At 31.3% G+C, this 16,210-nt stretch overlaps 1 protein-coding gene across 1 annotated transcript in view; it reads right to left on the minus strand.

Annotated features, from left to right (window-relative positions):
- Positions 1-16,210, minus strand: part of LOC148232423 (uncharacterized) — a 39,774-nt gene that overhangs the window by 9,003 nt on the left and 14,561 nt on the right. Inside the window, exon 3 of the mRNA XM_088191247.1 lies at positions 8,757-8,814. Within this exon, the coding sequence (XP_088047373.1) occupies positions 8,757-8,814 (58 nt within the window). The remainder of the gene's footprint in view (positions 1-8,756; positions 8,815-16,210) is intronic.

Below are 16,210 nucleotides of genomic sequence, written 5' to 3' on the forward strand. Positions count from 1 at the left end.
AGTGAAACATCATTTTATTTATTATTGTTTACAATCAATGTACATATGTTTTTATGCCCGCTCAATTTTAATTATTCATCATGATATTTGTCCGTGAGATTAAAAAATCTAAGAAAACATAATCTGTAGTAATTTATCTGAATTGTAATTTTATAATAGTTACTAATTCTGTTCTTCTAGACTCGATAGGAATTTATTTTAAATAAAATCCATATGTGATATGAACCCGTGCTTTTTTGGTATAATTCACCGATTTATGCCACTTATGACTTCACGACTGTCATTAGATCTGTCTTTACAATTTATCTTTAATATAGAGTGGTTCGTATATTTTTATTTATTTAGGGAAAAATATATTAAATATATGGCCAAGAAGCATCCGCGCAACACAAATGAACGTTTTTATTGGATTAACTTAGCGGTTGTGCGGTTTTAATCTTTATATACAAGCGAGCACATCCGCATTATAAAATAGTGTCAGAAATGGGAGGAAGAGGTGGGGGTGGTTTTGCGTGGGGTGGTGGTGGGGTGGCTACATGATTTGTCGCGCTGAATCCGCGCTAATCTGTTTAGTGCCGTTCCGAGTACCCAAACCACCCCTAAGAGGGGATGCAGCGTAGACTTTTGGACGGTCTTTGAAAATTTAAAATATAATTTTAGATTTATATATATTAAAAACGCAAAGATTAGTAATTTTTATTAACGCCTAACCTAATTATGCAGTCATATTATTCAAAGTTATTAATTTAAATTGAATAAATAAATTGTAGTCAAGCGTGTGAAGAAAATTTCGAGCCACTGCTAAATTTAATTTGATCATTATTTATACGTGAGTAAATAATTTAAATATTAGGGATATACGTCTAACATAAATATGAAATATGTATGTTACCACTTTGGATCAGAATCTTCTTTTAGCGACGCATATCGGTTGGAAACGGGAGATGAGGACGCAAGTTTTTTCGTTCTGTATCTATTTTTACTTTTTAAAGTGGAAAGCTATTTTATATTACAGTTTTTATATTCATTCCTATTTTTTTGTTTCCAAAGCTAACACAGCTCGGATAAGTTTCTTGTAAATTATTGTAGTGCAGAAAGTAAATTAATTTTGAGAAATATATATTTTTAAAAATGGATTCACGTGATTAAATTCTGGTTGTTATGTTAACAAAATAATGGTTGGTTCAGAATCAGACTATTTATTAAATAAAAAGATATTGATTTGATGAACAATTTTTTTGGACTATTAGTTATTTTTTATGATTTTTTGAGTTGTGTTACTTCAAATATGTCAGAAAAAGCTACATTTAAACTAATTAAGCCATATTTTAATCACGTGACTAGTTAAAGGTTGTATTCACAACCCCACTAGTTGTTATACCGATTTTTATTTTTGTTTATATATAAATTATCAGTTATAAACTTGAATTAATTAAAAAATATTTTTAGTTGACGATTTCACGAGTTTTATTGCGATTAATATTTATGTTAAGTAAAATATACAACGACTAGATAAAGTATGCATTATCTATGATTTTTGGTTAAAGCTTACAATGCTACATTTCATGTATACTTTCACTAGATAATGTATGCTTTAAATAGTTAGTGTGTGAACTCTTTGACCTGAGCTAGTTAAATCGTCAAAGAACGAGTGTGTTTCATATGAAAAAACGTTGGCCAGAATAGTGAACCCTATAACTTCTTGTAACAGATATAAATTAGCAAAAATAAATTTACCTTACATTAATAGTTTGAAATACCTATTAAATATATCAATTATTTAATTTTGAATACTTTGACAAACATCGAACAGTGAGAGTATACAATAACTGGTAACAATGTTCATAATTTTTGTGTGTGTACTGAATTATTTTTATTTAACAGTGCATACATTAAGGGGACCAGATTTTAAGAATACTAAAGGAGGACTCTAAAAATAAAAATATTTTTTTACATATTCTGGTTCCGCTCGGAAAACTGGAAAGGACGTTGGATTTTCCTCCAATTATCAAGGGCAAAACACTGTCGTACTGAATTACTTATTTCAGACACGTCGTGTCTGGAACTAGCTTGGTCATTTTATTTAAATCTACCACTTCGATTTCGACTTGGAATGAATGAGAGTTCAGCTGCATTCGCCCTAAGTGAAGCTGCGTCAAACTGATCGTAAAGTCTCTTAGAAAACCAAGAAAAGCAACTATTTTTATTTGAGTTTTCAATCTGGTCCAGCTGAAACAATCACCTAAATTTTAAGAGTTTAGAAACCCCACCTATAATACGACTAAGAGGCTACGTGATGCTGTATGATAAATCCATACATGTTTAAAAGTATATTTATTATTGCACAAATTGTATCGCCATATTTCAAAACAATTATGAATTAAAAATTTTTTACTCAAAAATATATTTTATAGTAATATTACGTAGTATTCTTATTTAATACATTTGATGTCAATGATAAAAATATCTACTAATAATAATAGCATTCCAATTATCTTACTTTTTAGAGACAAAAATTGTCTTATTGTATTAAACATGTATAATTATGATATTAAGCCTTAAACTCAGATTTAAAAGAGTTAAATTTGTATTTTGTATCTTAAAATAAAATATTTTTTCGAGTATTTTGTTAAAAATATATATGATTTTTTAATATATTAATCAAGCTATTTTATATTTATGGCAAAAATATTTTTCGCAGTGTAATCAACATTTATATTTAGCTTGTAGCAAAAAATATTTATTTTAAACTAATCAATTTGTATAGTAGTTACACTATGTATTATATATGTACATATGTTTGTGCTTGTGAATAAATATAGTCCAGGGCCGCTCGGGGGTCGTAGGTGCATTCGTTTATTTGATTAACTCTGCCCGCTTAATTCGCCCCCTGACCGAGGGGGCTATTTTTTAAGGGGCCACCCCTCTGACATCATTATTTTTTTATTCGTATTTATTTATGTTTATTTCATTCGATCAGGGCTGGCAAAAACCACACTATTATTTATTTGATATATATTACTTATTACTTGAGACGGATTAAATAAGGTGATCAGATTTTAAAAAAGAAAGGAAGGCGTCTGGTCTCCTTAGGTTAAGTTAAGTAATTATTTTGGAAAAAGTTTGTAGAGAAAATTTTTTTTTTGAGTAATAATAATATATATTATATATACTAATTATTGTGTAATATCTATATGTTGAAAGCTTTGACTGTTAGTTAGTATATTAGAGATTTTTAAATAAGATGTTTTTATTTGATATTTTTTATTGCAAAAAAGAGAGATTTCACGAGAGGTTACCTAAAAACTGAGATTAATCGGAAGGTAGTTTTCTAAAGATTTAGATATTTTTCTTTTGTAATTTTTCCAAATGTCTGTAAATTTTTTTTTATTTTTTTAGTTTTTTCCAATTCCCAAAATATAGGCAGGCGTTGAAGATGTTTGTTAAGTAATGAATGCAAATTCCAAGAAGGCGTTTAACCAACGTATTAATTCTTTTTTAAGTTTTTAATAACATTTAAAATACTCGTGAGTTATTTTGCGAATTAAATCTTTGTCTAACGCAGATCGTTCTATTTTTCTTAGTTTTCAGTTTTAAGGTATTTAAAATTGTTAGCAAGTTCGTATTATATAGTTACTTTCCATAATTAATTATCTGCTGGTTTTAGCTTTTCAATTTTACGTAACCACGTGTCGATTTTATTGCTCTGAATTTTATCGCGAATATCACTTTGTCAGTTTGTTTATTAAAGTTTTAGTTTTTTGTTGCTGCTTTCTCATTTTATTTTTAATATTAATTAATTTAATAATAGCATCCACACAATAGCTTGCAGCAGCTTGTCCAGTATTGATGACATTAATCATAAAAAGATTCATAAGAAATACAAAACATAGCTTTAACTTAAATATTTTCTCAAACTCATTTTCAAAAACAGTGTTTTTAAGTTTACTTCGCATTTTTAAAAATTACTGTCTTGAACTGCAGCATCAAAAAAATATATTCTTTATTGAAGGTTGAGGATTGGCAGATCTCATTATTTAATTTTAAAAAGTGATTTATTGGAGTGCCTGATTTAAATGCTAAAGGTGTTGCGTTACTTCTGCAAAGAACATCAGATTCCGATAGCATATTTATGATCTTCAAGTGGTGGATACTATTTTTTTTCATGAGAGTAATGGTTGGTTCAAAAACAGCTACAAATTTATAGTTATTGTCTTACAAACAACAGCGAATAGTGCGTATTTATCTATGTTATATAGCAAGGTAAAATACATATTTACCAGAACGATAGACCAGTGGTATAAATCGGTGACCAATACTTGAAAGACCTAGACTCGAATCCAATATAGACCCTAAGGTTATTCAATTTCTATCGTGTACATGAGATCGGAATTAGTGATTATTATATAATTATAATTTTAATCGATTATCTCAGAATATTTTTTCCTAGATTTTTCTAATCTAACTGATCTGGTGAATATTTAAATTCAATTAAGCTAGGTCGCGCTTAGTGATATATATTAATTGTTAGCAATGTAAGCTTATAAATAATGAAAATATAAGTCACTGATTTACAGACTTTTTTTTGTTTGGATTCTCACTACTTACTAAGTAGTAACTAACGCCTGCCTGAAATGTTCTAGATAAGAATCTTTAATGCAATGTTTTTAATATTCGTCTTTATTGCAGATACGAATTTGTCCCAAAGGGTTCCAAAAATACACAAACGACCCCACATACGGTTGACACTGTAAATTTGTTTTTGCTTCCCGTAAATTCCATTCCATTCCATTCCGTAACCGGATTAGTGCGTGCGTAGTTAGCGCGCGTGCGGGAACAACATTTATCGCGCGGACCATGATGGGTCACGGTGCCCGTCCGAGAAATGGCTCCCTCGGGGAATTATTTGATTTGATTGCGCGCCACCCCCACACCCCTTCCTGAAACCATCCCTTGCGGCTGGGGCGCGTGCTCTCTTTTTTATCCCGACACGGTCCCGGGACATAATCACTGCAGAGTGTACCGCTTTGTTTCAATTCGCGGCGAGAGCGCAGAATGGGGGCTTGGGATTTTTTAGGCTTTCCATTTGTAACAAAAAATGTTTAGCGTACCAGAATCGTACTGTATACCTAATAAAATACCGGTATGTGTTGACTCTTTTTAGATTTCTCGAGAAGTTAGGTAGATGAATGTTATATCATATGAGACATAGATACTCAAGAAATGCTCATTTTATCTTTCATAACTATTGTTAAGAATTTTGATTTAAACAAGAGAGCACTGAAAAATATGTTGAAATATTGCAAAATCTCTTTATGATGATTTCACCAGGCGCGTACGGCGCGTAATGCACGTCCTTATCTTTCACTCACTCTCGTCACTTAACACGCGAGCGAGCGAAAGGTAATATATTTCACCGTACGCGTCTGGATTTCACCCATATTTACCGTAACAAAAAAAACATTTTCTGCCACAGAATAACCACAGCATCGATCACTATTATTTTTTTAAATCATATTATAAAACCTCAAAAGTTTTTTGTTAGGAAAATATTTTTAATTTATGTTACAGCTTTATAAGCAATTTGCGCAATTATTAGTTTATATACGTGTTCATTCTCGTATTTAAAAATTCATCTAAAACAAAACGATGTATCGAAATATTCACAATCAGCGCCGCCGAGAGCGAATCCGGGTCCTGGGAAAACGATGATTCCGGGCCTCTAATATATTTTTACATCGTAATATAATTTCTTAATAAAATAATAATAGGTACGAGTTTACCCTTTCTATGATGTACATAAATAAAAAATTATATTTCATGCGAAATATTTTAATTAGGCCATAAAGATTATTAAAAATATCTACTCATAATATTTATCTGTTAATTTGTCGTGTTATCTTTGCTGCTCAGTGTTGTCAAATAGTGAATTTAAGCAATGTATTTCATTACCCAATATTGTACAATTGATAGTTTTGATTAGAATGCTCTTTGCAGATTTTTCTTTTAAATGAAAACAGTTGGGGATGATTTAATGGCGTAGGAGAACTCGAGGTACTGATATTTTTACCGGATTCAAGAAATACATAACCATTATTAGAACTTATCTTGAAAAATCGAAAAAATTTGTACACAATAAATTTATTCGTATAAAAAGATTCCATACTCGAAATTTGCGTAAAGAATTTTCCACACATGAAGTTTCCGTACGTAGAATATTCCGTACAGCAAAATTTGCGATCGTTGATTTTTCCGGTAAATTTACGTATAAGAAAATATTTTTGATATTATTTTCGAAGCAAATGTTTGAACTTTTTAATTTTACATTCCCTATTTTAAAGTATTAATCTAAAAGCAGTGTACAATTATTTTTATAATTTTCAGTTCCCTTTAATGTGTTAACTATTGTTTGTCTTTCATTTTTCGAAGTGGGAATTTAATAAATTTAAATACCCGTGCATATTTATATTTAGGCAAGAAATTATATTACGATATTACGAAATATATATTATGCCTTTATTTTCATGGGGTCCAAAATTATTATTTTCCAAGGGTCCGGGTTCGCTCTTGGCGGTCTTGCATACAAGCTGAACTCGCATCAAGCGGAGCTACGCCAAGCATCGACTGAGACTTCAGCTACGACGTCCAACATTCAGAGTTCAACCCTATATTCGGAGACGACTGAATTATAGAGACACAGAAATCATGTGCTTGTTGTAATCACACAAACTACGTGATTCAAAAATATTTATTTATTTTAAAAATATAATATTTTTAAACTAAATAATTCTTTATAGAAAAATTAACGCACTGACAGCGTATTAAATAATAAATAATATTTAATTGTAGTTATATTTTGCTAGATGAAAATTATGCGAGTATTAATGATGAGCACGCGTGATACTCTCACCACTTAATAATCCCATAGCAACTCACATGCGTTTAGTTGGTCCCTAATATTCTCAATTCTATAATTCAGATTCAGTATTTTTTCATATTTATTTTTTAAATCACTAATACAATCCAACCTCTGACTCATTGAATCTCAGATTGAATTTTTGTTCCTAATCAGAAAAAAAACCTAGTAGAAGAGCGAGAGAGTTGTGGGGGCACGGCGTCGGCGGGCGAAAAGTCAGGGTTGCCATATCAATTATTCACGTCGGTGAGTTATGGCCGAATTAAAAAACTGTTAGATCCGTTCGGCCGAGCTCCCTGCGCCTCCTCCGTTCGTTCGCTCTCCTTCGGCAAATCTCGCGAAATAATTCCAGGAGCATTAAAATGATTTAGCGCGTACTGAGGCGCCGCGGGAGCTATTAAACGTATAACGCAAACAAATTATATAAATTATATTATATATACGTCATAATAAAATACCGTATCTACGGCAGGTACAGATTGTTTGCAGCCAGTAAAATGAATTGGCAAATAATAAAACCATATTAACGTTTGACAGGCGTTGTTTACGATGAAGAAATGATGACATCGTCGTTCAAGACGTGCAAACAGGGATATCATTTGAGAGGGGGGGGGGAGGCAAATGGTGGCATTCCCCCCCTTGAATTTAGCCAGAAAAATGTATGTCATTTTATTAAATACTATTCCAAAAATATTTTTAAAAATATGCCATTTCAGTTAGATCATATTGGAATACATTTTCATCGGTAGATATATATTTTTATCAGTGAAAATATAATTGATTTGGCAAGTGTTATGTTATTTAATGAAATAATATGAATCTTAATGAAATCGTAATATTAAAAAAACACTGATTGGTCAACTTTTGCCCCCCCTCTCCGTCCAGAAAAATAAAGATGTAAAAAAAAACAGTCTCAGATCTATCCCGTTTTTTTAAACATGTCATTTCATTGAATTCATATTGGAATACATTTTCACTGGTATATATATATACATATATTTTAACCAGTGAAAATATCATTTATTTGGCAAGTGCTAGTAAAATTATATGATTACAACTTATTTTTGATTTCAACAAAACTGACATTTTTGGGTGTCCAACATCAAAATGTCACTTTAAACCATTATCGATCTAAATCGCTTTACTGATAATTGCTCAATCAATAACAATATAATTAGGTTTTCTTAACTGTCACGTTTTAAAACATATGCTCATCGTATACAATTCATAGAACAGCTGGAGGCCTATTTATATATGTATTTATTTAGATTTTTTATAGCTAAAACTTAGCGGCACTCTGGTAACACTGGCGTAATGGACATTCTCTTGACTGGCAAACTCTGGCCGGTTGCGGACCCGCGCACTCTCTACTTATTAACTACGTAAACTTATATACTTCAATAAAAACACTACTGCAACGGTTCAATCTGTGTCTAATTGCCGCTAGTCACCTCCCGTCGCCAAAGAATGAAATTTGTAATAAAATGATCGAATAATCTTCACATGTAGTTTTTAACGTTTCTTTAACTTATAAAGTAAACGAGCAAAATCTTCAGCGACACGTGTGCATTCTAAAATGCAATTCAGGACACACTGCAATGGCAGTAGGAGAGGCTCCAGGTGTAGGTCAAGTGTAAAAGTGGGAGTAATCCATTACCATCAGTAACCCAAACACGTGGAAGCAAATATGTTTGATTTGGAGTATTAAAAAAAATGTTTTTTTTTTACTGCGTAAAACGAGTACCTCGTATATCGAAGGATCAAAATTAAAAACGCTTTTATGCTCTTCTTATGCGTTGAGTATAAAATAATTTATTAATTACTGTATTTAAAAACTCACCTTTATGCATTTGGCTTTCATGTTTTCTACATTTCGCTCTTCTGTTTTGAAACCACACCTGTAAACATAAAAAAGCTGTAATTATTAATTCAATACAATTTGATTATAAAATAAATCTATTTTTAATTGTCGTTTTGTAACAGATGTTTCGCAATTATCTCAATGTTTTATGATACCAATAATAAAGTAAACGTTTTTGAGACATTATGAACTTGAATTGAGAGGTATTTTCAATAGTACTGCGTACGTAGTGATTAAACAAGGCACACAGTGCCATCAAGCTTCTCGATTGATGCGTGTATCGCAAAACAAATCACAGGATTCAATGCATATGTTTTATAAATGCTGTTGAAAGTATCGTATTATCTTTTTTTATCATCAGCGAAATTAAAAATATTTTACAATATTAAAAAACTAATATCAGAATCTGGATTAAACTATACAATACATTCACTCCACAGATCTAGCTTTAATTAATTTTATAGCACTGCATAGTTCGCCAATCTAGTGCATTCCGTATTGCATGTACAATTGCAATTATGGCAATGGTTGCCACATGTTACCGTCGGGTGGCAACAGCTCTCCGATACGAGAGCCGGTCATAAAAGCGGGTTAAATCCCGTTTATCTCGCACTTAGCCAAACACCGAGCACTACTTACCAGAATTGATTCTTTTAGCCCACCCCTGCTACTGCTGCTGCTCGCTCATGCGCCCTATTCACCCCGATAACATACAAGCTATTTATTAAATAACAATGCATAAACACACACGTACGAGGGTAGTAGCTCAAACTGTGTTTGTAGAAATGTTTTTCGGGAAATTACCATTGAACTATTATTGAAAAATATATTTATAAATTAGTATGTGCTCATAGTTGTTTTTATAAAATACAACAATAATAATTTTAAAGCAGTTAAGTAACTTAAATAAATAAAGGTTTTTTTTGTCATTTCTATTTAATGTTTCAATTTAAATTTATTAGTTAGTTATATACCTAATGTTAATATTTTGGTGTATATGTTGCTAATAAAGAAAATGGAAGTTTTTAATTGTAGATAAACAATAAATAGCATGTTCTAAAAATTGAATCTATCACCATAATAAATAATAATTGAACAATATATATCCATTCATGCTACTTTATCGCATCCTATTTCTTACTGTCTCTTCGCCATATTTTCGTTCGTCCGACACGTAATAATCCGATCGCATTTGAATATTGGCCATTGGCCGACGGGTCGAACAGGGCCGGACTATCCGATTGCCCCTCGTCGCGGGGCGGATGCAGTAAATTTACGCAAATTTATCGCCCGCTTTGTCGGCTCACGTCCGTCTAATCTAATTCCTTGGCCGGCGGCCGATTGGGGGTGTATCTGAGGGGGTGGACAGGCGTAGGAATCGGGGTGGCGTTTTGTACCCATCCGCTGGGAGATAATCTGAAAAACGCGATTCGCACCTTCGAAAGGGGTGGAAGGAGGTGAAAGATGGTAGTAGAAACGAGTGATAAATGTGTCCACGTCTGTGCCGTAAGCGGATTGGATGTAAATGGTGGCAAAGGTGAGATAGCCGTTTGGTTGATGCTTTTACGGCAAGGTATCAATCTTGTTTTTGGACATAGTTCATAGTAGGTAGTTTTTATTAAAAAATCTCATTAATCTCGTAATAAAATATTATTGTTTTTACGTTTAGCCCTTGAAGAAAACAGAGAAAATATTTTCTATAATAATATTAGGTTGTAACATTGCTCTCATTTTCTCGTTTTGGGGTCCCAACTATCACTTATACTATATTTTTAATATATAATTTAATAATAAATAAACAATTACTTATTCATTTGCCTTCCAATAGCTTCCCATATTATTTTTAAGTGACGTATAAGCAGGGGTAAACAATGATTCCGGGCTTCATGACAAAAATGGTATTTTATATATTTTTTAAAATCGCGACATATTTTCTGAAATCATATTTAATGCGAAATATTTTAATTAGGTATTAAAAATATTTACTCATATTTGGTCGCGTTATCTTTTCTGCTCAGTGTTGCCAAATAGTGAATTCCCACTCCAGGTCAAAAGCAATAAAATCGTGCCAACGCGATTTAAACGTTTATATTAAGACTTTTTATAACAATATTATGAGTGAGAATCGAATGAAGCACATCTAAACCAAATTTTGACCAATAGGAAAGTGCAAAAACCAATTGTCCCTTCCCAGAAGGCAAAAATTCATATAAAAAGTCTCAATAAAATCGTGTCTGCGATGACGACGGCACGATTTTATTGCTTTTGACGTAATAATTATTTTTTGCGCTCTCCTATTAACCAAAATTCAGTTTAAAAATACTTTGATCAGCCCTCTTATATTAGAAGTCCATAATAATATCGGTTAGGATAGCTAACATATTTTTAAAACATGTATAATACCGAAATACAGATGTGGAGCAATATGTCAGATGTCTGTACTTATTCTTCCGCTTTTTTCCCTGAAAGATGAGTTGGCTTAGTTTGCATTTCGAACTTGACCTAATAAAAGTTCTAAAACTATAATTAGTTTTAGAACTTTAGGTTAGGTTTGGGTTTGAACACCAAATGGACGTTTCGCAACTGTCAAATTGCGTTTATTAGACATTTTAGAGCAGCATATTAGCACCTAACAGCTAAATTATATTTTCGCTAGTAGAAATATCTATCTACTAGTGAAAATATATCTGGATTTTACTAGCGAAAATATAAATTTACCAAAAAATAAGCATTCGCTGTAACATTTATACATCGGATGTAAATAAATAATGATAAATATGTACATAAATTTATATATTACTACATATAAATGTTGAAATCACATAATTTTATTAGCACCTGACAGTTAATTTATATTTTCACTGGTACTAGTGAAAATATATTTCAATATTATTTTACTGAAATAACATATTTTAAAAAATATTTTCGGGATGGATTCGACACTTTTTTTTATATTTTTTTTAGGAATCACCACATGAAACTAAATGTTTTATTTATTTATTTTGTTAAAAATTGCTTTACATGTAGAGAGTAATAGTAGAAAAAGATGGAGTATATAATTTAGTAAAAGCATTATACGTTACAATTTAATTTAACCCGTACCTGATATATTCAATACTTGTATAGCGAAATTCATTAAAAAACGTTTGGAATCTCAGTGTGTACTTTCAAGTAGTGGCGTAGCTATGGTGGGGCGAGGGGGACGGGCCGCCCCGGGCGGCACTTACTTGGGGGCGGCATATTTGCGATGGGATCTTCTAGTGTGGTACTTAACCCTAAATGCACTGAAAAATATAAATATCCACGAATAGCAAGAGCTTAACAATAACCAATTAATTATTTTAAGAAATGCTGGTTTTATGATCATGCAAAAAATGTATAGGGGGGCGGCAATTTTAAGGATCGCCCCGGGCACCACATGCCCTAGCTACGTCACTGCTTTCAAGTTCTATACCATAGTTTAAAAGTTATAGCGATGTATCGACAAATGTATTAGTGAAGAACTGGTCTCACTAGTTTCACTTAAACGCACGACCAAGTTTATTGATTCAGTAAAAGCAAGATTTATTTAAGTATAAGCTCGTTACACGTTTCAGGGATTGCAATAATACCGGTATTACCTAGAAAAACAGTCAATACCGGTATTGCAATTTAATTAATTGACCGAAAAAATAATCCAACTACCGCTTGCATTATTCATAATGCTTATTGCTTAGTAAAACCAAAGCATTCGAATACCCTGGCAACTATTGTTTCGATGTATTAAAAACTTTACTTATAAATTATTTTATTTAAAAAAATCATTAATTAGCAAAAAAAAATATTATCGTAAATATAGATCCAAGTCTTATTTCTTGGAACAATAAATCTTAGATAGTCTCGTCTTTGATCGACTGCTTCTGAATGTCTCCTATTTTTTTATACCAGAGGCCAGAGCACCACTCGCCAATTTATTCCAATAAAATATATTACTCATTATGTTTTGTCAGTTACGACTATCCGAAAGAATCTTTTAAGAAAGGAGTGCATAGAAATTTGTAAATCTGTGTTGTAAATTTTAAAAAAAAACAGAAAAACAGAAAGTACAAAATATCGAACATGTTAAATTAAATTTAAAAAAATACTCGTTGGGATTTTTCGCATTAGTAGGGTGTGCCGATATTTCGACCCTCTTGGGCTAAAAGGGATAATATTATTCTACTTTATATCCTTCGTTGATAAAATTACTTAGATTCATCTCCTACAATGAGTATAATTTTATATTATAATATATAAATTAAAAAATATTTTCTGTACTATCAATATTATATTCTTTTGCCCTAATACCGGTATAACCGGTATTGCAATTCCTAGCTTTAAAACTATAGCGATGTATTGACATATGTACTATATATAGTACTGAAAAACTGGGCTTTCTAGCTTCATTAAAAGGCCAGTCTAAGTCTATTGATTTTTTAATTAGTAAAAGCAACTTTTTTACCCATAAACACGTTTCACAAAGTATCAATGCATCGTACATTAAAAATATGCTAATTACGACAACCTTTTATGTCTAAGAAGGGTGTAAAAATCCGTTATTTAATAATACTCGTAGGTTTCTAATGAAGTGGCCGTTTTTTTTAGTAAGATATAAGAAACTTTATTTTTTAAAGTAAATTTATTGTATTTTGCCAACGATTTAACATGAAATGAAACCCTTGTTTATAAAAGTTCTTTATAACATCGCTCTGATTATTTAATTTTCGAAGAAGTAAGTCTATTTTTTAAAAAGAATATTAATCTGTAGAATAAAGGTCAGGAAAATATGGGGGATGAGACAAAATTTCTAATCCTAATTTGCAACAGTAATTAGTGAAGTGTGAGGTCTTCAATGCATGGTTTTAATTTCTCTATAAAATGATTCCGCTGTAAGAGTTTCGCCTAGTTTATGATACAATCGATGATCAATTCTCCTAGAATACCTTCATACTGTCAACATAATTTTTTTGGTGCAAACTTGGTTTAAAAGCTTGTTTTGAAGCTTCTTTGTCGTTTAACTATAATTTTGATGTATTCTGGTTAATCTGGTTAATGCATATAATCTATTTCTCATCGCAGATAATGATTATCTTCAAAAATAGTTTCCAATTGTTTCTGAGAACTAATGAGGAACATACTTAGAAACGTTTCTTTCTTTTTTTCCTTTCAGCCGTTCATGCGGTACCCATTTGTCCATTTTTACTCTTTCTTATGGCATCCATATACCACGAAGCGGGCAACCACAGCACTAATTCACCGTGTGCAATAGCCGCTCCAGATTAATTCAAAGGTCACAATCTTTCCTAAATACTAAATTGCTGAAAGGGAGTTCTGTGGGGCAGACACGGTTGGAAATGTGGCGGCATTCTCAGTAACATAAAGAGATTTTGCGTATAAAACCATGTGAAAAAAACTTATAAATGTGCAATCTGATTCAGATAAAACAGTCACCTAAATCCCAAGAGTTCAACCCGGTCTTCGATACGCAAGCGTATAATATACCCAGACTACAGTCTATAAAATAAAAGTTTCTATTCTCATATATTTATCTAAAAAATATTAAAACTTTATATATCCCATGACCTTTTAATTGTTAAAAAAATATTTAATTCATCACATTGTCCTTGTGTAAATATAAATAATGAATTAAATTAACCTCGCAATAATTCTAGTCGTATACAGAAATCAGGACAAATGACAAACTCTTTAGTGATGTTTCGAGTTAATCTAGTTAATAGGTTAGCTATTTGGAGGGTAGCTAACGCAGTGGCTTTACGGACGGCTTAAGGATCTGCTAATGTGTGGTGGAGCTCCGAAAGAGGGAGGTACGCCCCCGGGGGCCAACGAAACTAACGTCAGATGCAAGTTTAGGATCGCAGGCTCTGTTCCAAATTGTATGATACGACATGGAAACTATATATTAGATTCTTTCACAAGTGGCCGATTTTTACTCAGTTAAAAATGGACTGTGATTAGAACTATTTTTTTATTTACTTCACTAAGAGTGTTGTGTTTTGCATTTTTTTCTTATTTGCAGTAAATTTTATTTTTTAATTATTTTGGGATCCTATGCATTATGAGATCAATAAAAAAATTACATAGCCTTTTATTGTACTAGTTCAAACTGAAACACAATACGGCGCAGGCCACGGGAAATATAAATTTGAGATTTGGCGAGAGTATTGTTAGTCAGAGAACTGTTAGACGTTGGTTTGAGAAATATATTACCAATGATATAAACTTTGAAAATTAGCCCTATAATAGATCTATATCTGTTGTTAATGATGAAAGATTGAGAAATAATGTTAAAGCTTATTCACAAATAAATGTTTCACAGGAATGTATGGTGACGGATTTGCAGATATTTTATTGTGTGATTAAGGTAGTAAATGGTCCTAAATACTCCACTTACACTCCACTACGATGTTGCCAATGTAACCAGCAGTATCGGGCTTCACAAGAAATACTTTGAAAAAATTGAAAATCTCAGGGAAACCAATAACTTTATAAGGCTCTTTTAGCGAGTCTTTTGCTACTAATTTTGTATGGATAGTTTTCCTACGCAACGGTTATGGATAGTTTTGATAGACTAAATATTTTTAGATATATGAGTTAAGGTTATTTTTATTAAGCAGTAAGAAAGTTTTATATATAAGTATTTTATATAAAGTAAATCTATAAAGCAAAAACAAAACTTAAGAAATGGTATGTTTTAACTTATAAAGTAGTTTTTAAAAAATAATGATTTGTTGTACTTAATTGTTGTATTATTATCAAACTACTTTCAAGATAAACAGTCGGTGATTAATACCTGAAATAACTGGATTAAAAACATTTCACAAATTTTTCAATTTATATCGTGTCTGGGAGTTCAGTACTAGTAATTATTATATAATTAAAATTACGACAGCAAGCTACGCACAGCTCCATGCGTTACACACGAATCTACGTGCTTATATATGCTATTTAAATAATGATAAATAATATATGAAAAATAGTAGACAATCTATAATGCATATAAAATAAATTCAACGTTTTATTACAAATTTATTTGGCGTAAAAATAGCTGGTTTATTTTAATAAATTAGTAATTTTCTTGAAGAAGGAAAAAATTACTTTACAATTTTTTTTGTAATTTTGTATCAATAAAAATACGTTGTAGAGTTTTGGCTGTGTAGAAACAATTTCTTATTCAAGTGTCTTATTTAGAGAAGTCATCGCTATGCTTTTTTCTAAAAAATAATTTCTATTTATGAACTTATTAAGTTTATAGAGAATATCATATATTTAAAAAAAATATCTAGTATTTAAAAACATAGTTTTTATCATGCATGGTGGGATTTTGTAATATTGTAGAATTAATATTGCAATATTATATTTTATTTAGTAGATGCATTTGCATAACCTTCATTATA

This window comes from Plectrocnemia conspersa, unplaced genomic scaffold, assembly GCF_051122295.1.
Source record: "Plectrocnemia conspersa isolate PC_06_02 unplaced genomic scaffold, ASM5112229v1 ptg000009l, whole genome shotgun sequence".
Classification (NCBI taxonomy): Eukaryota; Metazoa; Arthropoda; class Insecta; order Trichoptera; family Polycentropodidae; genus Plectrocnemia; species Plectrocnemia conspersa.